A 21,886-nucleotide genomic window follows, 5' to 3' on the forward strand; every position below is an offset into this window, starting at 1 on the left:
CTGCATAGTAAGTTTGAGTCTAGCCTGGGCTACATGACAACCTACCTGTCTTTAAGACAAAATAAAAGTTGGGTGGGCGGGTTGGGGAGGGGATGATTGAAAAGAAAATTATCAATGGAATGAGTTAGCTTAAAAATGTAGCTCTAGCCACTGGCATGGAGTCCGTCTTTGAAGTTAAGGAAGTTACTGTTTTTGTTGGTATCACCCTTTGGGATTCTCAAGACAAAGTAAAGATGGACAGGAAGCTTACTCTAAACTACAGAAAATCAAGTGTGTGTGGGTGTGTGGGGGTGGTTATTTTTGTTTGCTTGTATGTTTTTTGAGACTGGACTTCTCTGTGTAGCCCTAGGCATCCTGGAACTAGCAGAGTAGACCATGCTGATCCTGAACTCACAGAGATCCGCCTGCCTCTGCCTCCCTAGTGCTGGGATTAAAGGTGTGTGCCACCGCTGCTTGGCTTCAACTGTGTTTCTGACGTGCGTTCATTCATATTATACAAGCTTGTAAGTGAAAACTCTGGCTGTACTCCAGATTACTGAGAATTCGGGGAAAAAAGCCAAAATACTGTTTCCTTGGTCCCACCGAAGCCTCTGATTGGATGTGGCTGTGCAGAACCTTGCACACAGCTGGCATACGTTCTAGTGTGTGGGGGGGTTATGAAGGACGTTGCGCATGGCTAACCTAAGTGCCCGTGTGTGGAGAGTTGAGGATGGGCACCTCATATGCACAAGGTCTTGGGTGTCACCACTCTCCCTGGTGGGCTCGGCCATCAGTGTCATTCCAAAGCCCTGAGCTGTTTGGAATGTTCTCTCGGACTTGAGAACCCTTAAGTTCAGGTTCCTTGGCTTGTGTATTAAGTAAGATAGTTACAAATGAGATAGTTACAAATAAGACAGTTACAGCTGCTCTCTTTTGCCGTTTAGATGACGAACAAAGCAAGCTGGAAGGTTCCGGTTCTGGTTTGGATAGCTACCTGCCTGAACTTGCCAAGGTGAGGTCCTCCTAATGTCCCCACTCTCCACCGAATGCTGAATGTTTCTTATTTCTCGGCTCTCTTAAGCCAATAACACCGACAGTGTGATTGTCACTGCCTGCTTCCTGTTGTGAATGTGACAGGGGTGGCCTTTATCTTGCACTGGTGATACTTGAGTCTATTTCCCAGAAAAAAAAATGCCCTGCAAAATACATTGCTATTGATTTTTCTTAAATTGCCACCATTGTATTTAATGTGTCAGCACAAATTTTGAAGAAATAACCAACATACAAGCCTACATATACCAAGTATTCTCTCTTACTCGGGCCCCTCTGACTTAAATTATGTTCACTGGTGTCTTAGTGAACGTCGCTATTTCTGTGACCAGACAGTATGACCAAAAACAGCTTTGGGGAGGAGAGGGTTTGTTTGAGCTTACAGCTCTCAGGTCAGGGTCCCTCACTGAAGGGTGAAGTCAGGGCAGGGACTCAGTGCAGGAAAGTAGCGGCAGGGCCTGAGGCAGAGGCCGTGGAGAGGGTGCTGCTCACTGATATTTGTAACGTGCATTCTTCCCGCCTGCTGCCTGGGTCCCGGAAGCCGCTTTAGCCCCCAAATAACACACGAGATGCTGTATTTTTTGTTTGTTTGTTTTTGCTTTTGTTTTTTTGAGACAGGATTTCTCTGTATTGTTTTGGAGGCTGTCCTGGAACTCACTCTGTAGACCAGGCTGGCCTCCAACTCACAGAGATCCGCCTGCCTCTGCCTCCCGAGTGCTGGGATTGAAGGCGCGTGCCACCAACTCCTGGCTGAGACACGATATTAATTATGAAGCTGTTGGCCGCTTGCTATTGCTTCTTACCGGCTAGCTCTGACTTAATTATCAACCCATAACTACTGACATGTATTTTTATAATGACTTATCTTTCCGAGGACACCCTTCTGGCTCATCCTCCCTCCCCCATCACATGGTGACGACTCTCTTCACTACATTTCCCAGAATCCTCCTCGACTCCTGGCCCCACCTATCTTGCTTCCCTATTGGCTAACAGGGCTTTATTTGTACCAATCAGACAAACACATACACAGAAGGGCCTCCCCCATCAGGTAGTCTCTTGGCTCACTCAGCCTGCTTTCTTACAGCACCCAGGACCACCAGCCTAGGGCGGCGCTGTCCACAGTGAGCCAAGAAAATGCACCCAGCCTGACCCACAGTCCGGTGTGGTGGGGCCATGTCTCCTCTGAGGCTGCTCCTCCTCCTCCGATGACCTAGTTTGTGCCGAGCAGCCAGCACGCTCAGGCACCTTATCTTCCTTAAATTAATAGCCACAGTTTTCAAGGGGGTGATTGTGCACTGCAGTCTTTTTTTTTTTTTTTTTTTTTTTTTTGGTCACTTCGACTCAAGAGGGGCTGCTGAAGTTACAGAACGTGTTCCAGGGTCACCCCAAACAAACAAACTTCGAGAAAGCTATAACCAAGCCGGGCTCTTGGCGCATTTTGTAATTTTTTGAGACACCCCGGAGTTACTGCAAAGCGCAAGGAAAAACAGAACCAACCCAGCCATCACTGCCCAGAGACCTGTGCTGCCATATTGCCCCCTTACCATATATATTTTTAAAAATGTGACCTCAGTGACAGCGGGCAGTCCTTCTCCACGCTGCCTTTGCTCCCAGGCTCTTCTCCATAGCCCCACAAGCATCCACTGTGATGCCTTTTACTTCGGTTTTGTTTTTGTTTTTTTTTCCTAAAAGACGCTGGGTGGTGATCATGTGCGTTTGTGTGTTTATTTTAACACTGGTGTCCGATAATCTCTCATTTAGCCCTGTTTTGGGTAAAGATCTGGTCAGTCATTTTTTTATTGTACTGCATAGACACTTTAATTCAGGCTGTTTCCATTTTTCTTACTCCAAGCAGTGCTACGATGAGTATCCTTGTCCCGATCTCCTGTGTGTGCGTCTGTGTGTGGTTCTTTTTAAGATGAGAGTGATGTCTTTCTCCTCACGTGTCCCTTTAGAGCCTGCGTTACTGCCTTTCTGGATATATATATATATATATATACATATAATAAAGTATATTGGTGACTGTACACACCCACATGTTAAACACTATAATAGAAATGTGGTGTGTCTATATAGAATTGCAAATAGACTAGCATTCAGCGTTGACCTTTCTTCCTAGATGACATGGTTGTTCTCAAATATAAATCTCCTTCCTTGCTGGGACTGTAGAGTATTGTTTTTCTTCAGGACTTAGCTGTTTCCACAGAATCTTTTTAGCACCTGCCTATTAAAGCTAACTTTAGAGCTTCCATTGTAACCTATGCCTAGCCTGGAGGAGTTTGGGCTTCTGTGTTTATTTTCATGCCAGCCATGTGTGTGTGTATGTGTACCTGTCTGTCTGTCTGTCTGTGTGTCTGTGTGTCTGTCTGTCTGTCTGTCTGTGTGTCTGTGTGTGTGTGTGTCTGTGTCTGTCTGTGTGTGTATGTATCTATCTGTCTGTCTGTGTGTGTATGTGTCTGCTCTGTGTGTGTGTGTCTGTCTGTCTGTGTGTTACTGAAACCCGGGACCTTGAATTTGGTAGACCGAGCTACACCCCTCGCCCCTCCTCGTTAGGAAGTCTGGGTGGGCATCAGCGACACCCATGCTTGCTTCTGGGATCTCAGAGGCTCCCACAGCAGCACTCGTGAACTTGTTTTAGTCTTAGTTTATTGAAGCAGGGCATTGATACAATCTAGAAATCAGAAGGGAGCTCTAGGTTCCTGGGTGAGCAGAGTGGTTGCCTGAGATGAAGTTCAGGTTATTAGAGCCCAACGTTGGTTATTTAACATCTGTGATTTTTAAGCCAGGCATGGCAGGAGGCCGAGGTAGGAGAAATGCAAGTTCAAGGTCATCTTGGGTCACAGCAAGAGCCTGTCGTAAGCAAAGCAAAACAGGACAAAACCAACAAGAAATCTAATTTTTCCCCTATGAAGTTGTATAAGAATTTTAATCTTTTCTTCTCCTCCTACCTGGCCAATGTAATTCTTCAAAGGAAAAAGGGTTGGGGGAGGTGTATTGTCTTTCCCCCAGGGTGCTGCCATGGAGACTATTGAAAGTGTGGCTCTGTCAGTCACCTGTGCATTCTGGTGGCCTACTCAGAGGTGTGACGTGTGAGGGGCCAGGCTCTAAGTGGAGGCTCGTGCCTGTGCCTGGTCCCTTCGTGGTCAGCCTGGCTGTTAGTCAGGCTAGTGAGCCTGGGGTGTGGCTCGCTTGTACTCATTAAGGGAGCATGGGAACTAGCTCGCAAAATGGACATCCTGTTTTTAGGAGTGGTGAACTCCGTGGTTGCAGAGTCGGGTAAAGCGTGTATGGAATGGGGGGGGGGGGGGATACAGGGAGAGAAGGTCAGGAAAGCAGAAGCCGGGGGGCCCAGTCACCATGAGGGTTGGAGAGGACCCCTGCATCAGTGGGGCAGGGCAGAGGCAGCTGGCGGTGTAACTTAGTGGCCCGGTCCTCTCTGGGTGGCTTGTCTTTGCCTCCCCCTTCCTGCCGCCCTGGCTTTTGTTTTCCGTTGTGACTGAGACTTAGCCAAACAGGATATGTCTGGCGGGAAGTTGTTTCGGTGCAAAATGACTGACATCTCATTCTGGAATGTTATGGACTTGGATTTTCAGGGTTGTTTCTGTGTTCCTGTAGCATTTACTTGTACACGGAGTACTGGATGTCGCTACTGGCTTTCATATCAGGGACATGCCGTATTTACCATAAAACGTCTTTTCCTCCTACTGTCTAGCATGGAACCAAACTGTTTTTCTCATAAATGCAACAAGATTCATAGCATCAGTCTTACAAGTGTGTATATTTAAAAGGCCCGAGTGAACCAGTGAATGGGTTTCTTCTGGGAGCTCAGGACATTCCTTCCTCTGCTTGCCTCGATGTTAGGTGACACTGGAGGATGTCTATTAACCTTTCCGTGTAAAGGCAGTATGAAGAAAACTCTCACACTCTCTTTTAATGTATTTTCCTTCTGTGTGTGTGTGTGTGAGTGTGTGTGGTGTTTGTGTGTATGGTGTATATGTGTGTATGTGCATGGTGTGTATGTGCATGGTGTGTGTATGTGTGTGTGCATCATGTGTGTGTGCATGGTGTGTGTACGTGTGGTGTGTGTGTATGTGTGTGTGTATGTGTGTACATGGTGTGTGAATGTGTGTGGTGTGTGTGTGGTGTGTGTATGTATGTGTGTGTGGTGTTTATGTGTGTGTTATGTGTGTATGTATATGTGTGTAGGTGTGTGTGGTATGTGTATGTGTATATATGTGTGTGTGTGCTGTATTGTGTGTATGTGTGTGGGAGGGTGTGTATGTATTTATATGGATGTGTGTGTGTGTGTGTGTGGTGAGTATGTGTGTGTGGTGAGTGTGTGTGTGTGTGTGGAGAGTGTGTATGTGTATGGAGAGTGTATGCCTGTGTGTGGTGAGTGTGTGTGTGGTGTGTGTGTATGTGTGGTGTATTGTGTGTATGTGTGTGTATATGTGTGTGTGCAAACAGTAGCTCACACTTTGTCACCTTGTATTCTGAAAGAGAGTCAGTTTTCGTGTGACTCCACAGCGGCTTCTTTCTGATTTCCTCATCATTTTGTTTCTAAGTCCACGAATTTTCCTCTCCAGGTAAGTCTTCCACAGTGAAGGGTAGGACAGAGTGGTGTCTGTGTGTTTACAGTCTCCCTGAGACTGCGTAAGGGACAGGGACAGGAGGCCAGCAGGACTGTGGGAACCGGTGTGGCTTCCTGGCCACATTTTTATAAGCGCTTTAGAGCCAAGTCTGTAACAAACACTTCCTTTCCGAGCCCAAACCAGAAAACCCTGCCATTATTACACCAAAGAGCTGGCTGTGGTTGGGCAGTCACCTCACTGCGAAACTCCCTAACTCTAGACTGCTCTAGCCTGCCTGGCTTTGCGTCTTGAGGTGGAATGTCAGTCCTTTTGAGCTAAATGTCATGGTGCAATGACTATGCGGTTGTGGTCGCCCTTTAAATTAAGAGGCACATCATCTGGAGTCTAGAGAGATGGCTCAGGGGTTCAGAGAGCGCCAGAGGCTCATCCTGAGGGCCTTGTTTTGGTTCCTAGTGGCCCATCTCCAGTCCCAGGGGATCCCCGAAGCCGTCTCCTGGCCTTCATGGGTACTGGGATCCCCGAAGCCGTCTCCTGGCCTTCATGGGTACCGGGCATGGACCTGGCTCACAGATATGTATACAGGCAGACCACCTACAGACATAAGAATCTTTTAAAGAGTTAAATATTCTGCCTGCAGGGGATTTTGCTTAATCTGTTTCATCTCGCTCTGTCTAAACGACTCATCAGTCAAGGCAACACTTTTCCTGTAAGGATCCTTTGATATAAAATAAAATTGGCCATAGACTCTTTCACTTCAAATTTCTCACAAACTGTAGATACATGACCATCTTCTTTGGGAACTCTTGGATGCTTGGTGTCTAACTACTGACGAAGGAAAATACGGGTGTAGCCATGCCATCCGTGGCTGGGTTTAGCGTTTACTGCGTGAGATGGGAAATATCTTTGTTTCGCCTGAGTCCTTCTCTTCTTTGGCTCATGTGCAAGTGGCAGTTTCCAGGGAGGGTCGCTCTGCTCCTGTCAGTTCTCCTATTAGTCTTCTCTCTACTGAACCTAAAATAGAAAACAGGCCAGGCCATGGCGGAGCCACAGCTGCTTGGAGGAAGCCTCCTACAGCCGCACCAGGCACTGACGGACCGCAGGCTGTTTTCAGAACAGGACCGCTTCCTGCCACCCCGAAACATGCTCAATTACATAGTCCATGGGATAATTAAAAAAAAAAAAAACAGCTGTGTTTTTGTGGGCACTTAGGCTGTGAAAATACATATCTTTACTAAACAGTGATTAAAATTTTGCTTTTATGCTCCTTCTAAGTAAAACTACCCAGTGTTATGTAAAAAAAAAGTCAAAGATGTGGTCTCTTTGCAGAATAAATTTGTAAGGGGCCACACACAAGTCGAGGATGTAATAATTCATCGGTGGATATGCCTACTTTATTCAGCCGTGTCTTTTAGAAACGTCTGGGTGATTTTCAGTTTTCAGCTTCTGTAAATTACGGTAAACAGCACGGCATGGAATCTGTGAACTGTGATTTCAGGAGGACTCCCCAAACTGGGGTTTCTAGGTGAAAGGTCATTTGTGTTTTTGATGTTTTAAATATTGCCGGTTTCTCAGCCTTAAAGAGTGTAACAAATATATTCCTATTTCTCTGCCTTTACCCCCCAAAAATTTTTTTAGGAATATTTAATTCTGTTCCAATGTCTGTTTTTCTCCTCACTGTTAATATTTTGTGTGTGTGTGTGTGTGTGTTTTCATATGTTTATGTGCCTTTTTGGTTTTGCTTCATCTTTGACTTGTCTGTTCATTTTCCTCTTTCTTGTGTAAAAGATCACAGCGGGGAGGTGGGTGGCGCACACCTTTAATTCCATTACTCGGCAGGCAGATCTCTGAGTCTGAGGCCAGCCTGCCTACCGAGCAAGTTCTAGGATGCCAGGACGACACAGAGAAACCCTGTCTCTAAAAGCAAATTCTGAGATCACAGTCTCTGTCGTTGTCAAAGGGACTCAATTCAGAATTATTTTATATATATATATATACATATATATATATACACCACTTGCAGCTTCCTAGGGAAGCGTGTGATTTTTGAGCTCAGTTAAGTAGACTCCACTTATGTGTATTCTAGGTGTGTGTGTGTAAGTGTGTGAAGAAGGTAAAGGAATAGATAAGATGAAGTGAGATGAAACACTCCACATGAGAGAACCTGCCTCCGCCACAGGGGCGTACATATTCTACATTGGAAGCAGGAACAGGAGATGTAAACCCTGCCCCTGACCTCAAGGAGGTCAACTCGTAGGTGCCACCAGGAAAACATTGCCGGGGCAAGAACCTTAGGCGTCATCTTGTCATTCCTTTCACTTAGAAATTGAAAGGCCAGGTAGGGAGGTGAGTTGACTTGCAGGGTTAGTTATGAATGTCATTTTATTCACAAGTAGGCAGCTGGTTAAATATAATCAGTGAGAGTCTGGGACATAGCCAAGGACGGGTTATAACAACACCATGACTGAAAAGCTAGTAAGACTCTTAATTTCCTCATTGGGTTGGGTTAGAAATACAACAGCAGGCGGCACTTGGCCATCAACAAAGAAGACAGCCCACTTCTTCATTACGGCTGTCAGAGAGGTGACGCCTGTGCTTAGGGAAAGCAATGGATAGGAAGGGGACATTGTAGTCAGAACCCCATATCTGTCTGCAAAAATGAAGAGTAAATATCTGTCAAAAAGAGTGCACTACAGGCATGATGAGTTAAGAGGCGAAAGGTGACTTGATCTCGCGAATGTCCGGAAGCCTCTTTTTGCACGCCCCCTCCAAGCCCTGCATCTCTGTCTCCACCCTGCCGCCGCGAGCCTGCGCCCTTCTGTGGCTTCCCGTCTGCCTGCCCCCTCCGTTTTGAAGCCCACACCCTGTCTGAGGGATCACTTCTTAGAGAGAAGGAGAGACAGACAGACAGACAGAGACAGATAGGGGAGGGGGGAGAGACAGACAGACAGAGTCAGATAGAGAGGGGAGACAGACAGACAGAGAGGGGAGAGAGACAGACAGAAGACAGACAGACAGAGAGGGGAGACAGAGAGTGAGAGAGAAAGAGGGGGAAAGAGACAGACAGAGACAGAGAGGGGAGATGGGGCGGGGAGGGGGGGGGAGCTTGGAATGGTATGGGCGTTTGAAATCTCAAAACCTACCCCAAGTGACACAGCTCCTCCAACAGTTGTAACCCTCCCGAAGGGTCCCACCAACTGAAGCCTTATGGGGGCCTTCTTCTCATTTAAACTGCCACAGGCAGCTGCCAAACACACTCTGATACCTCTGGGCGGGACGGGGACAGAGGAGTATGCTCACAAAAATAAATAAGTAAATAAATACTTCGTCTTGTCCACAGAGCGCCAGAGAAGCGGAAATGAAGCTGAAGAGCGAGAGCAGAGTGAAGCTTTTCTACTTGGACCCAGATGCCCAGGTAAGCGCTGACTTCATCCGTAAGACATGGAGTCCATGAAAGGTTGCTGTTCAGTGTGCTGTTGAATGTTGACGGCCGGGTTTAGCCGGGCTTCTTCAGGTCCACGCTGATCATGCAAAAGTACCCCTCAGCCATTAGAGCACAGTACACACCACCGTAGGCACCCGGCAGGCTGTAACACTTCTCAGCCAGCATCGGTCCTTGGGAGAAAACGGAGTGCGTGCCGCCCACGTGTGTGTCCCCAGCAGAGTCCAAACATGGCGTGACAAAGGCCTTCAGGGCCCGTGACGCTGAGTGTAGCATAGAGTTTGCCGAGAAGGGATGAGGTCCCGCTATGTTTACACGTCAAGCAGGTATACCGTCACTTATGTGACTGTGCTAATAGCAACGTGTGTCTATTCGATATGGAGTGACTTCAGAGTCGCAGCCGCACTATCGAGGATCTGAGCGTATATAGCTTTTGTATGCTTCGGGCAGGTTTATGTGAGAGCATCCATGGTGGGACTTTTAATGGGAGCGCTGTGTGTTTATGTGTCCTCCGTTTTCATTTTATAGAGACTGGACTTCTCCTCCGCTGAGCCGGAAGTGAAGCCGTTTGAAGAAAAGTTTGGGAAAAGGATCCTTGTCAAGTGCAATGACTTGTCTTTCAATCTGCAGTGCTGTGTCGCAGAAAACGAGGAAGGACCCACCACAAATGTAATTTTCCTTTCTAAAAATAAATAGCGGGCTTTCTGAAAAGGCCATCCCCAAACACGCAGGAACCAAATTAGGGACCCGAGTCTCTTCCTGCCCCCCAACGCTTCGTCTTTCGAGAATGCGAGAGTTGTCCTAAAGTCCCCCTGATCAAGAGCATAGACTCTAGTCCTGGTGACCTGATACTCCAGCCAGACGGGTCAGTCACCTGGCCAACGGGCCAGCTGAGGGAGGCAAGCTCACCTTAAGCCACACTAAAGAGATAGGTGGGCTAATTTGCCCTTTAATGATACTGTACTTTTCCTGCCCAGAATTCCCACCTCCCAGCACAGGCCCTCCATAAGCCAAGCATCTGCCCACCTTCTCAAATTTTAGACAAGTGTGACCCCCCCCCCCCGCACACACACACATACGCACACACACGCCTTTTTTATGTATTTCTTTCAGATGCTGGCCAGAACACGAGTGCTTTTTCTGATACTTTGGGCTTCCTTACCCCTTTCTCAAAAGCCCCCTGTCCACCATGTTTCTGGCCTCCGCGGTGGCTTAAAAAGGCACGACGTTTTCTCCTCTTCTCCATTCTTCTTCCCGGGGCAGCCGCTGAGACTCACAGCCTGATGGCCACGGGGCTTTTCATTTTAATCCCAATAAGAATTGTCCTAGATTTCTCAAAATAATTTTTAAAGAAATCGGTGTTTTCCTCTTTTGACATGTTGATCAGTTTCAGGTGTCATGGGTTTTTTTCCCTTACGTAGTAACCCGGGTGTGGAGATCTCACCCAGAGAGTTGCAGGGCTCACACTGTGGGGGTGGGGGGTGGGGTGGGGGGCGTGGACGAGGCGGGGGAGGGGTCGTGGCAAGGGTAAGGTGGCGGGTGTAAGCCGCATGTTCCAGGACGTGGGTTTCACGTTAGATGCTCCAAGGAGATCAGCTGTCTTCCCAGGAGAGCGTGCACTAAATACTGACATTCAAGAAGGGGCAGTAACGGCTTTGTTCCTGAAAGTGCTTCACAGCCCAGCCCTGTGTGACCAGGGACAAAAGTCTAGTAGTCATTCAAGGAGACAGACAGTCACAACCGGGGCTCACCGTTCCTTCTCCCGCAGCAGCGAGGCTCACGTCTGAGCTGTCTTGATGACCGTGGTGTTTTTGTTGATGTCACTGTCCAGGTCGAGCCTTTCTTCGTCACCCTGTCCCTGTTCGACGTGAAATACAACCGGAAGATTTCCGCTGACTTCCACGTGGACCTGAACCATTTCTCGGTGCGGCAGATGCTGGCCCCCACATCCCCCACGCTGATGAACGGCGGCCAGAGCCCACCTGCCTTCCAGGACGCCTTCCATGCAGCCATGCAGTACCCGAAGCAGGTGGGGCGCGTTCACACCGGGGCATTCGCGTATGCCGTTCAATACGTTAAAAAAAAAACAAACAGATGAGACCTTGCCATGCCCCAGTAGGACGGTTTAGATGGCTAACTATAGGGCAGCGCGTGTGATTACGTAGTCCGATCCAGCAGTGGTTTGGGGCTCTGTCCATTTCCTTAAGCCCTTTTCTTGCTTGCCTTCCCCAGCAAGTAGACACTCTGAGCAGATGGTGGACTGAGGAACGATTGAGGCGTCTGGCCCTCCGGTCTCCCTCCCCAGTCTCTCCTCGCTGCTGGGACTGTCTCCCGCTGTCCGTGGCTGCTTTGGTGGTCAAGGGATTTCTTGTGTTCATCTGGAATCCTTCTGACCGAAGGGAACCATTTGTCTCCCTCCCCTAGGGGATATTTTCGGTCACGTGTCCTCATCCGGATATATTTCTCGTGGCCCGCATTGAGAAGGTCCTCCAGGGAAGCATCGCCCACTGTGCTGAGCCGTACATGAAAAGCTCGGACTCCTCCAAGGTATGGGCGGCTTTCGTGCTCCACCACTGTGAGTTTTGAAGAGTGATGGCTGAAGAGGCAGCCCCGTGCTACAATACAGACAATACAATACAATAATAAACCGCCTGAACGAGGCGCCATGCAAGCCTCGGGCCTGGAGTTCTGCTCCCCAGCACCGCCTACGTGTCCCATCTGTAGTCCAGAGATGGCGTCTCCACGGCAAACTGGTTTAGCTAGAGCGGCCGGAATCGGCGGGCTCTGCCAGGGTTCAAGTGAGCGCTAGCTCTTCATGACGTGCAGCGGTCAGTGAAGATGCCTGACGTCAATCCCAGTCTTCCACAAGCATGAATGCACACGCCTTTACACACATGCATATATGCACACCACACATGAAAAAAATGCTAAAGCATAGAGTGCAGTTACATGAATTTACTCTCCACTTAATTTTTGTTTTTTGTTTTTCCGAGACAGGGTTTCTCTGTATTGTTTTGGAGGCTGTCCTGGAACTCCCTCTGTAGACCAGGCTGGCCTCAAACTCACGGAGATCGGCCTGCCTCTGCCTCCCGAGTGCTGGGATTAAAGGCGTGCGCCACCAATGCCCAGCTATTCTCCATTTAATTTTATGTACCTGGTTTCTCTTTATCTGCCCAGAGAATTAGGTCCAGGCGTTGACACACGCCAAGTATGTGTTCCGTCACTATGCTGAATTCTTGCTTCTGTATGTCCAATACTTTTTTTTTTTTTTAAAGACAGGGTTCCTCTGTGGCTTTGGAGCCTGTCCTGGAACTCACTCTGTAGACCAGGCTGGCCTCGAACTCACAGAGATCCTCCTGCCTCTGCCTCCCGAGTGTTGGGGTTAAAGGCGTGCACCACCACCGCCCAGCCATGTGTCCAATTATTAATGAAGGTATTCTCACATGTAAATAATAGACGTCACTTTGCTAGTCTATTTTGACATCTTAAAATTAGTTTTCAAAGGAATTATCCACTGAGTAGTGAACTGTGAGTCGTGTAAAAGCACATGTGTTGTAGTCAGCCATTGTTCATTACATTTGCTCCTGCGCCTCTTGGGTTCTGGAGTCACACCGTGACCCATGTTGTGAAAAATATGAAGTATTGGGAGCTACAGAATCGAAAAACTTAGAAAACCGAGGCCTACAAATATTTAGGGGTTTTTTGTTTGTTTGTTTGTTTTCTCTTATTGTCCCATGGCTGGACCGGCCACCGACAGTTGACTGTGGCTTTCTGGGGCACCATCCCTGTAGGTTAGAGCAAGCTGTTGAGTGCTCCTGTCTTTGTCAGTTTTAACTATGTCCGGGGTGGAGGTGGAGGGGTTGGGTCCGGTTTGATACTGTAAGTGGTTGTTTGAGGGAGGGCGTCGGTGGTTTAAGGATTGGTCAGCCGATCCAGAGCTCAAATAGAGGGTTACCAGGTGGACTCAGAGATTCCAAAGCTTCATCCTCGTGGCCACATAAAAGCACCCGAGGCACCGCTACCAGGGCGGCGTTAGAGAGCACACTCGCGGATTAGGAAGGTCTGGGCTCAGGGTGCCAGGGTACCTCTGATATTCCTCCTCTGCAGGACCCAGTGTCCCCCTTGTGGGCACAGGATCATGTACACAGTCCATCTAGAACAACGCTTGGGACAAGTCTTCGTTCTGTGGGGCCGGGGAGGGCTTCAGAGGAGAAGCACGCACCTCGTTCTTGCTTTCTTTCACCTGCGATCTCTGTCCGTGCCCCTCCTGTGACTCTCACTGGAGGACACAATCTCCCAGAGCCCCGCGTGCAGCGTTAATTTCATTCCACGGTGCCCTTGCTCGTTGTTGCGCAAATCGTTTTAGGGAGTTTTTGCGTCCCTTGCGGTAAGACCCCAGGGCCTTGGGTGTGCTAGGCGAGAACTCTTTCCCTTGGCGATTTCTTTGAGACGAGATCTTACTGTGTGTCTAGGAACCGGCCTGAGACTTGAGATCCCACTGTTTCCACGCCGGCGTGATAGATGTGCACCGTGACACCTAACTGAAAACCTTGAATCTGAACATATTTAAAGTAAACTCTTGGGGAGGAAGAATTGGGTGCCTTTGTTCAAGGACCCCACACACACATCCTGCTTCAGGGAGGGGCGGACACACCCCACTAAAAAGAAAAGGCTGTATAAGCATTCAGTCCCCTGACATCTGAGCGAACCAAGACGTGGCTGTGGAAGGACCACAGAGTTTTATAGTGACAAGGGGACCGTGAGTATTGTCACCCACGCCCTCCTCTGTCAAGAAGGCAGGGCTCTCAGGGTCACACAGCAGCTGTCGTGGACCCTCGGACGGGCATCTCTGTTGCTCCGGTCCTTTGTTGCCTGTTGATGGTCTCCGGGGTCACTGGAGGGCCTGTCAGGGCACAGTGCCGACCAGAACTGTTGGGGCAGCCCCCCCCCCCCCCCCAGGCTTCTCTAAACCGTGACTCTGCGTCTGCAGCTTGGAAGAAAACACAGGCTGTCGAGTGTAGACAGTTTTCCTAAAACTGGTTTGTCTCTGATGCACTCCAGTAGCATGGATGACCTCCAGGCTCCCTGCTGCACGCACAGAAGACACGCGGGCCCCTCTTGACTGTCCGGGTTAGTCGCACTATGATAGCACTTCCGCAGGACGAGGGCATGCGGAGCAACTGATCGGTAATAGAACCACACTTACATATGTGCCGTTGGCCCAAAGGCGACATGCTCATTGTACCCCATCAGCCTAGAACACCCCGAAACTGATGTGATGAGGAGGAGAGTGAGGGCGTTTGCGTAGGGAGCAGAAACTACAACAATTGAAGGGCGGTGTCTTAATTCGAGCCAGTACTAATTATGGTGTTTCCCAGGTTGTGGGAGTCTGTGCAGGTTGTGAGCATGAGGAACTGGGAAAGCTTATAAAATGTTCATCGGTGTTTTCCTCTCAGTTCCTGGTAAACAGACACTTGGGCATGAATACCAAACATTAGTGTGCTCAGTGCCCTGCAATGGGGCTGGAGAGATGGCTCAGAGGTTAAGAGCACTGACTGCTCTTCCAGAGGTCCTGAGTTCAGTTCCCAGCAACCACATGGTGGCTCACAATCATCTACAATTCAGTCTGGTGCCCTCTTCTGGCATGTAGGCAGAACACTGTATACGTAATAAATAAATAAATAAATAAATAAATAAATAAATAAATAAATAAATAAATCTTAAAAAAAAAAAAAGCAATAGGCCCTTGATCGAAAACAAATGAAGTCTGTGAGAGGAAACACGCTGGCCTGGGAGCAGGCCGCTTGTTGCCTGCGAAGCCTGGAAGGGCTTATTTGTGTGCTCCTGGGAAACAACACTGCAGCTTTTAGAGTAACTACCAGGGGGGACGTTAAGTAATGAAGCCCGTACTGGGTTCGAATCCAGCCCTGTCGCTGCTGTTAAGAGGTTCGCTTCTGTTCGTCTGGGGATGTCTGGTGGGGGCTTGTTCGACGACACGCCGTGGGAACTGCCCTGGTCTCGGTTGCCCCGTGCCCGAGTATCTCAAAGCTCTGTTCTGGTGTGTTCCAGGTTGCTCAGAAGGTGCTGAAGAATGCCAAGCAGGCATGCCAAAGACTAGGACAGTACCGAATGCCGTTTGCTTGGGCAGCAAGGTAAGGGAGACCGCTTTCTGTACTTGGGGTGGACCCATGGGCAGACAGACGGACAGACAAGCGGGCCTACCTACTGAGTCATTATCCCGAGTCAAAGAAGATTCAGATAGGTGAAATCGGGAGTAAGTAATCGCCAGATCTGAAAACGCGTTTAGCAGCGGCGCAGAGAGGGAAAGATGTGAGCCAGAGAACAGCTGCTGGGCTCAGCAGCGTGGACAGGACGTTTGTCGTGTGAGAGCCCAGGCCCTGGCCATGTGCCTCCCGCCGGGATGGCGCATCTGGGAAGCCCCACAGTGGCCACTGTCCGTGCCCCTTCCTTGTTTCCCATGTGAATGCATATGTTGTTTTCTCAGCACAGGCTGGAACTGCTGTCTGTTTAAATCGAGTTAGTTGTGGTTGTCCTCATTAATGCTTGCTGCATTTGGTGGAAAATGAGGTCTCTGTTGGCCACAGCCAGTGGGATCATGACGAGTCTTGTGTTCAGAGACCAGAATTCTCTTTGTTTTTGGTGTTTGGGAAAACTGAGTCTTGAGCTGTCTTCTCACCGTTTCAGGACGTTGTTCAAGGACACATCTGGAAACCTGGACAAAAATGGCAGATTTTCTGCCGTCTATCGGCAGGACAGCAATAAGCTCTCCAACGACGACATGCTCAAACTACTCGCAGACTTCCGGAAGTGAGTTTTAAGGTGTTGCTCGTTTCCACGCGTGAGAAGTTCTCGGGGTGGGGAGGGAGAGGCGGGAACCGTCGCATGAATTGCGTCACTCCAGAGCTCATGAGGGGCGGACGGGGAGTGGGCAGAGCATTTCCCGGGATCCATGAGATTAGGAACAAGCGGTTCTGATGAGCTGGAAATTGTCGCTGCATGCTTGTTCTGGTGACATGGTAGGGGATAGGGTACGGCTGGCGGTAAGCTTGGGCAGGAAGTCAGGAGAGGTGGGCTACTTAACCAAGTCACTGGCCTGGTTACTGGGCCTCCGCTTCCCGACTGGGGTGCTGTAGTGGGAACAGGAGGGTGGTCACCAAAGATAAGCGATCGCCAGGTTTCTGACTTGCAAGACTGATTGGCTCTCCTGATCCTGTTAAACCAAAATGGGGGAAGATGATCGTTTACGTGACCCTCACCTAAGCGATCATTTTTTTTAATGCTTTGCACATATTAATGGGTGTATTGTTCCCCCGGGGCTTCCGCAACTACTGCACACCGGTCACTTAATATGCAGAAAGGTGTCCTCACTAAAAGCTCTGACCACACCTCCCAGGCGGCAGGCGGCAACACTCTCTGCCTCGTCTAGCTCCCGGTGGCCAGGGCTTTCCTTGGCTTGCAGCAGCATCATCCCAGTCTCTCTGCCTCTGCCTCCCCGTGGCCACCTTCCTGTCTGTCCCTGTCTTAGTCTTCCACAGGAGTCTTGGAACAGTGCACATGACCAAATACACCCTAGAGAGGAGGGGAGGGGAGAGAAAGGGGAGGGGAGGGGAGGGGAGGGGAGAGAAAGGAGAGGAGAGGAGAGGGGAGTGGAGGCGAGGCGAAGAGAAAAGAGAGGGGAGAGGAGAGGAGGGGAGGGGAGAAAGGGGAGAGGAGGGGAGGGGAGAGGAGAGGAGGGGAGAGAAAGGGGAGGGGAGGGGAAGAGAAAGAAAAGAGGGGAGCGGAGGGGAGAGAGGGGAGGGGAGGGGAGAGAAAGAGAGAGGGGAGAGGAGAGGAAAGGAGAGGAGAGGAGAGGAGAGGGGGTTTATTTGGCTTGCACTTGTGGGAAGCCAAGGCAGGAAGAGAAGCAGATGCCAGGGATGGATTCTGTTTACCGGCTTGTCCCTCATGGCCTGTACAGTCTGCTGTCTTACATAACCCAGGGCCACCTGCCCTGTGGTGGCCTCACCCGGTGCCCTGGGACCTCCCACAGCAGTCACTAATCGAGAAAACGCTCCATAGGCGTGCCTACAGGCCAGTGTGATGGGAGCGTTTTCTCGGTCAAGGTTCCCTCTTCCCACACAACCCTAGCTTGTGCAAGCTGAGGAACAACTCATCAACACAGACACTGAGCTTGGGTGTTCCTTGGCAGTGCCGAGGAAGAAATTATTAAACAGGTGGTGTGTCAAGAGCCGTGTGGCAGCGTTCTGTTTCCAGGACCAGCCGTGTCATGCTGAGCTAGTCACCTTGGCCACGTCTCTTTTAAAGGCGGTTGGCTAAGCCGGTGGCCCAGAGGAATGCCAAAGCCCATGGCAGAGTGAGTTTGCCACGGTTCCATGTGGCGTCCTGCGAGTGGGCAGCTGTTGGATGGTTCCTGGGAAGGGTGCTGAGTGGCTAGCGCATCATGTGGAAATGGAGAATTTGAGAACCTGTTCTTGGCACTATTCTGTGCAATATGATGCGATGGTTAGTAACACATTCTTTGCTGGTGAGATGTCTCCATGGCATGCACCTCTTAGGAAAATCACATCTGATAGCGGAACCTGGATTCAGGATGATTTGGGTCAACTATAAGCAGCTCAAACATAAGAAGTTTTACCTGTACAAAAATAAACGCTATTCTGATGCCCTCGAAAATAGAAAGCTCATACTGTTTTTCCAGAGAATCTGAATTTGATTCCCAGCACCTACACCAGGCAGCTCACAACCACCTGTAACTCAAGTTCCAGGGGATCTCATTCCTCTGGCTTCCAAGGGCTCACACACACACACACACACACACACACACACACACACACACACACGTGTGGTAGCTGTATGTTGTTGAAAGAATAACAATTCCCTGGACCTTGGCAAGCAAATGCCTCAAGGAAGGGAATTTTACCATTTATGGGTTGACGGGGAGGCTGGTGTCAAATAACTGTGTTGGTTTCTTTGACAACAGTAGCAACTCTTATTAGGAACAATGGGGAGATTCTTTATTAGATGGAGTCAGAGGAATGAATGACAAACAAGTTTCATTGATCGTTTACTCCATGCCCAGCATTTATATGGCTTCTGGTTCTAAATGCTGGTTATTCCAAACAAGCCTTGCCTCTCAGTGGTGAAACTGAGAAGAAGGGAGGCTTTTCATTGTGACTATTTGGTGATAGATACTGTATCATTGTAACTATTTGGTGATACTGTATCATTGTAACTGTTTGGTGGCATTCCATAGTGTATCATTGTAACTATTTGGTGATAGTGTATCATTGTAACTGTTTGGTGGCATTCCATAGTGTATCATTGTAACTATTTGGTGATAGTGTATCATTGTAACTGGTGATAACGTATCATTGTAACTGTTTGGTGGCATTCCGTTATCTGAGGAGCACTTGAAATACTGAAAAAAGTCTGAGCTGCAGCCTGCACTGCAAAACTCTGCTTTGAAGACTTAACACATTGCTGTATTATAACATACTAAAATGACGATATTGTGCAAACGTTGTCCTAAGTATAACGCCGTATTTTTTAACCTGTTTTTAATATTTTTTTTCATGTGCTTGCTACAAAGCTGAAATGCGATTTTTGCAGCTGGTGTTATTATGTATATTGTTATATCCTTTTCCTGAGAATGCCACTTGAGAATTTAGACTTCACAGTTAACCTCCCTGGTAATACTTGGTTTTTCTGTTTTGTTTGTAGACCTGAGAAGATGGCCAAACTCCCGGTGATTTTAGGCAATCTAGACGTTACAGTTGATAATGTCTCCTCAGACTACCCTAGTAAGTGTTCAGCTCTGTGTAGTCGGCAGCCGCACTTCTGTTTCGTTGCCTTTTCCTCTGGTCTGCATTATTTGGGTGGGGTTTCTTTTCAGATTATCTGAACTCCTCCTACATCCCCATGAGGCAGTTCGAAACCTGCAGTAAATCTCCGATCACCTTTGAAGTAGAGGAGTTTGTGCCCTGCATACCCAAACACACCCAGCCTTACACCGTCTACAGCAATCACCTTTACGTTTACCCGAAGTACTTGAAATACGACAGTCAGAAGTCCTTTGCTAAGGTGAGTGCATGGGCATGCGAGTCTGCTTTGCACGTAGCTTTTAGGTTCTTCTATCAATGTGTACGTATGTTGGGTTTTGTTGCTTTTTTCTCTCTCTTTCTCTCTCTCTTACATCTTTTTCTCTTACATACCATTGCAGGCCAGAAATATCGCTATTTGCATTGAGTTCAAGGATTCTGATGAAGAAGACTCTCAACCCCTGAAGGTTTGTGTGTGTGTACACGTGTGTGTGTGTGTATACGTGTGTGTGCACGTGTGTGTGTGTGTGTTAAAGAACTGGCACGTTATAATTAACACAAGCCAAAACTATACGGTGTTGTACTGTATAATGGCCTGTGCTAAATGTCTTAGAATGTATAGGTTGATTCTTGGCCCTGACTGACTTGATGCTTTGCTGTCCTTGTTAGAGATGGGTTCTCTTACGGGCACATACTTCAGTAAGCATGTATTAAATGCCCACCATGCGTCCGATGTTGTCTAGAGTGTGAAGAGCCATGCTTTAAATAAGCGCTAAGGGAGAAGTAACGATAACCACTGCATTTCATCGAGTAGCTGTCACAGAAGAGCAGCACTGTTGTCTGTAGTCAGAGGCAACGTTGGCCGATGCTGTTCCTGGCACCATGGTTTCATGCTTAACCCTTCTAATTAATGAATGGACTTTTCAAATAGATCCATCAAGACCCATAATGTCTAGCTTCTAGGAAGATTAATGCACAGGCTTTAAACTGTTTGGGGTTTGTATACTTTAGTAGAAGTGAGATCTAAACCCAAGAAGCCCAGCTCCAGAGCCTAAATTCTTTCCTATGCCAAAATGACTTTCCCAGAAAAGAAGGAGACAAATGTGCAAAAGGAGATCATAGTCTCTCTCAAGACAGTTAGAGTTCAGGTTGGGCACGATGGCGTGCCTGCCTTGCAACTCAGAGCTCAGACAAATGTGCAAAAGGAAATCATAGTCTCTCTCAAGACAGTTAGAGTTGAGGTTGGGCACGATGGCGTGCCTGCCTTGCAACTCAGAGCTCTGGGTTCTGCAGTCTCAGCACCTCATAAAGGAGGGCACAGTGGCACAGCTTGTAACAGCCGTACTCCAACAGTGCAGGCAGGAGGACCTCCGGCCACACAGGGAGTTTGGGGCCAGCCTGGGCTATGTGAGACCCTGTGACAAAGGGGAAGGGAACAAGAGAGGAGAGGAAGAAAGTGAGCCGGGGGGAGGGGGTAGGAGGAAACTTACAGTCTAGGGACAGACGTTGTTGTGGAGAGAAGGCTGCCTGAAATGGGAGGTACTGAATTAGCTCTTTTTTTCGATGCGTTTATTTTAATGTGGACAAATATAGATGTTTGCATGGGGAAAATGGAAGGGGAGGTGCACAGGCCGGGAAGATCTCTGGCTCGCGGCCCTGGCCTCTCGCAGGCGGGCGTCTGAGGAGCCTCCTTTCTTTATGGCGCATCCGACCAGTTTCTCACTCCGTCTCAACTGAAATCCCGCGCTTGATTCTCCCGATTCCCCTTTTAGTGCATTTACGGCAGACCTGGTGGCCCAGTGTTCACAAGAAGTGCCCTGGCTGCAGTTCTCCACCACCAACAAAACCCAGAGTTCTACGATGAGGTAACGGCGCTTTCAAGGCATACATAGCCACAGTCTGGCCAGTCTTAAAGAGAAGCATGAAAGTTTTTTTTTTTGTTTTGTTTTTTGTTTTTTTGCTTGTTACAGCAGAGTGCAAGAGAAACTCGATTCCGTGGTGAAGTCACAGCAGTAGAATTGGTGTTGGCCTTACATATCATTTTTCTATCCGACATCTTGGTTATTAAGAGTAAAACCACTGCTGGGCGGTGGTGGCGCACGCCTTTAACCCCAGCACTCGGGAGGCAGAGGCAGGTGGATCTCTGTGAGTTCGAGACTAAGCCTGGTCTACAGAATGAGTTTCAGGACAGGCTCCAAAACAATATAGAGAAACCCTGTCTCGGAAAGACCAAAAAAAAAAAAAGAAAAAGAAAAAGAAAAAGTAAAGCCACAAGTTAATAAAAGAAAATTATTAATTGCACCTTTAGTTCCGTCGTTGGTACCCTAGCAGACCTCCTTTGGAATTCATCCTTTGAGGCCTGTTGTTCCTAAAGGGGAAGGGAGGAGCGGAGGCAGGGGAAACTTCGGAGAGATGGCTTAATTTTTAAAAAACAAGCAATAGCCAAATTCACCCTCGAGCATGGTTATTACCGAACCTAAGAATTGTCCTGTTTGTTGGTGGATTCTCTCCTATGGAATGGTTTGCTCTTGAACCGCTGGAGAGCCATGAGGGCTGGCATGCACTTGGCATGATCTAAAAGTCACATGTGACTTTTGATGTATACAGAACTTGATACCCCGGTGCTGACTGGAGGAGCCTTATCAACAACACAGCAGTCGGTTAACGCGTTACGCATTAAGCGAGGTCTCTTCTCACTGCCATATTCAGTTTGCAGGAGAGAGAAACTGCTGGCGTTTTAGACAGCCTCTGCGACGCTGAGCTCCCAGCAGGAGTGGTAGGAGGTGGCTTTTAAATTGCTTCCAGCGTGTTCTACCACTAATTAATACAACTGTGAGTTAGCGTGTGGCTCCGTATTTCCTTTGATCGTGTGAGCTGCCAGCCGTCCGTCTGTACGCATACAATTTTGATAAATCTTATCTCAGTAATTGGTGTGTGCGGGTTTTATGGTAGCAAGTCGGGCGCTAGGGAGATGACTGAGTTAGGCA

The 21,886-nt window shown here is 48.5% G+C and overlaps 1 protein-coding gene across 20 annotated transcripts in view; it reads left to right on the forward strand.

The window, feature by feature from the left end:
- Dock9 (dedicator of cytokinesis 9) overlaps window positions 1–21,886 on the forward strand; it is a 252,776-nt gene that overhangs the window by 146,741 nt on the left and 84,149 nt on the right. For all 20 annotated transcript variants that reach the window (XM_040743307.1, XM_040743434.1, XM_040743566.1 and 17 more), the window contains exons 9-19: window positions 924–991; window positions 8,959–9,033; window positions 9,589–9,729; window positions 10,892–11,089; window positions 11,485–11,607; window positions 15,130–15,212; window positions 15,766–15,888; window positions 18,802–18,881; window positions 18,974–19,161; window positions 19,301–19,366; window positions 20,672–20,764. In XM_040743307.1, coding sequence (XP_040599241.1) covers window positions 924–991; window positions 8,959–9,033; window positions 9,589–9,729; window positions 10,892–11,089; window positions 11,485–11,607; window positions 15,130–15,212; window positions 15,766–15,888; window positions 18,802–18,881; window positions 18,974–19,161; window positions 19,301–19,366; window positions 20,672–20,764 — 1,238 coding nt within the window. The remainder of the gene's footprint in view (window positions 1–923; window positions 992–8,958; window positions 9,034–9,588; window positions 9,730–10,891; window positions 11,090–11,484; window positions 11,608–15,129; window positions 15,213–15,765; window positions 15,889–18,801; window positions 18,882–18,973; window positions 19,162–19,300; window positions 19,367–20,671; window positions 20,765–21,886) is intronic.

Source organism: Mesocricetus auratus, unplaced genomic scaffold (genome assembly GCF_017639785.1).
Source record: "Mesocricetus auratus isolate SY011 unplaced genomic scaffold, BCM_Maur_2.0 Super-Scaffold_2245, whole genome shotgun sequence".
NCBI lineage: Eukaryota > Metazoa > Chordata > Mammalia > Rodentia > Cricetidae > Mesocricetus > Mesocricetus auratus.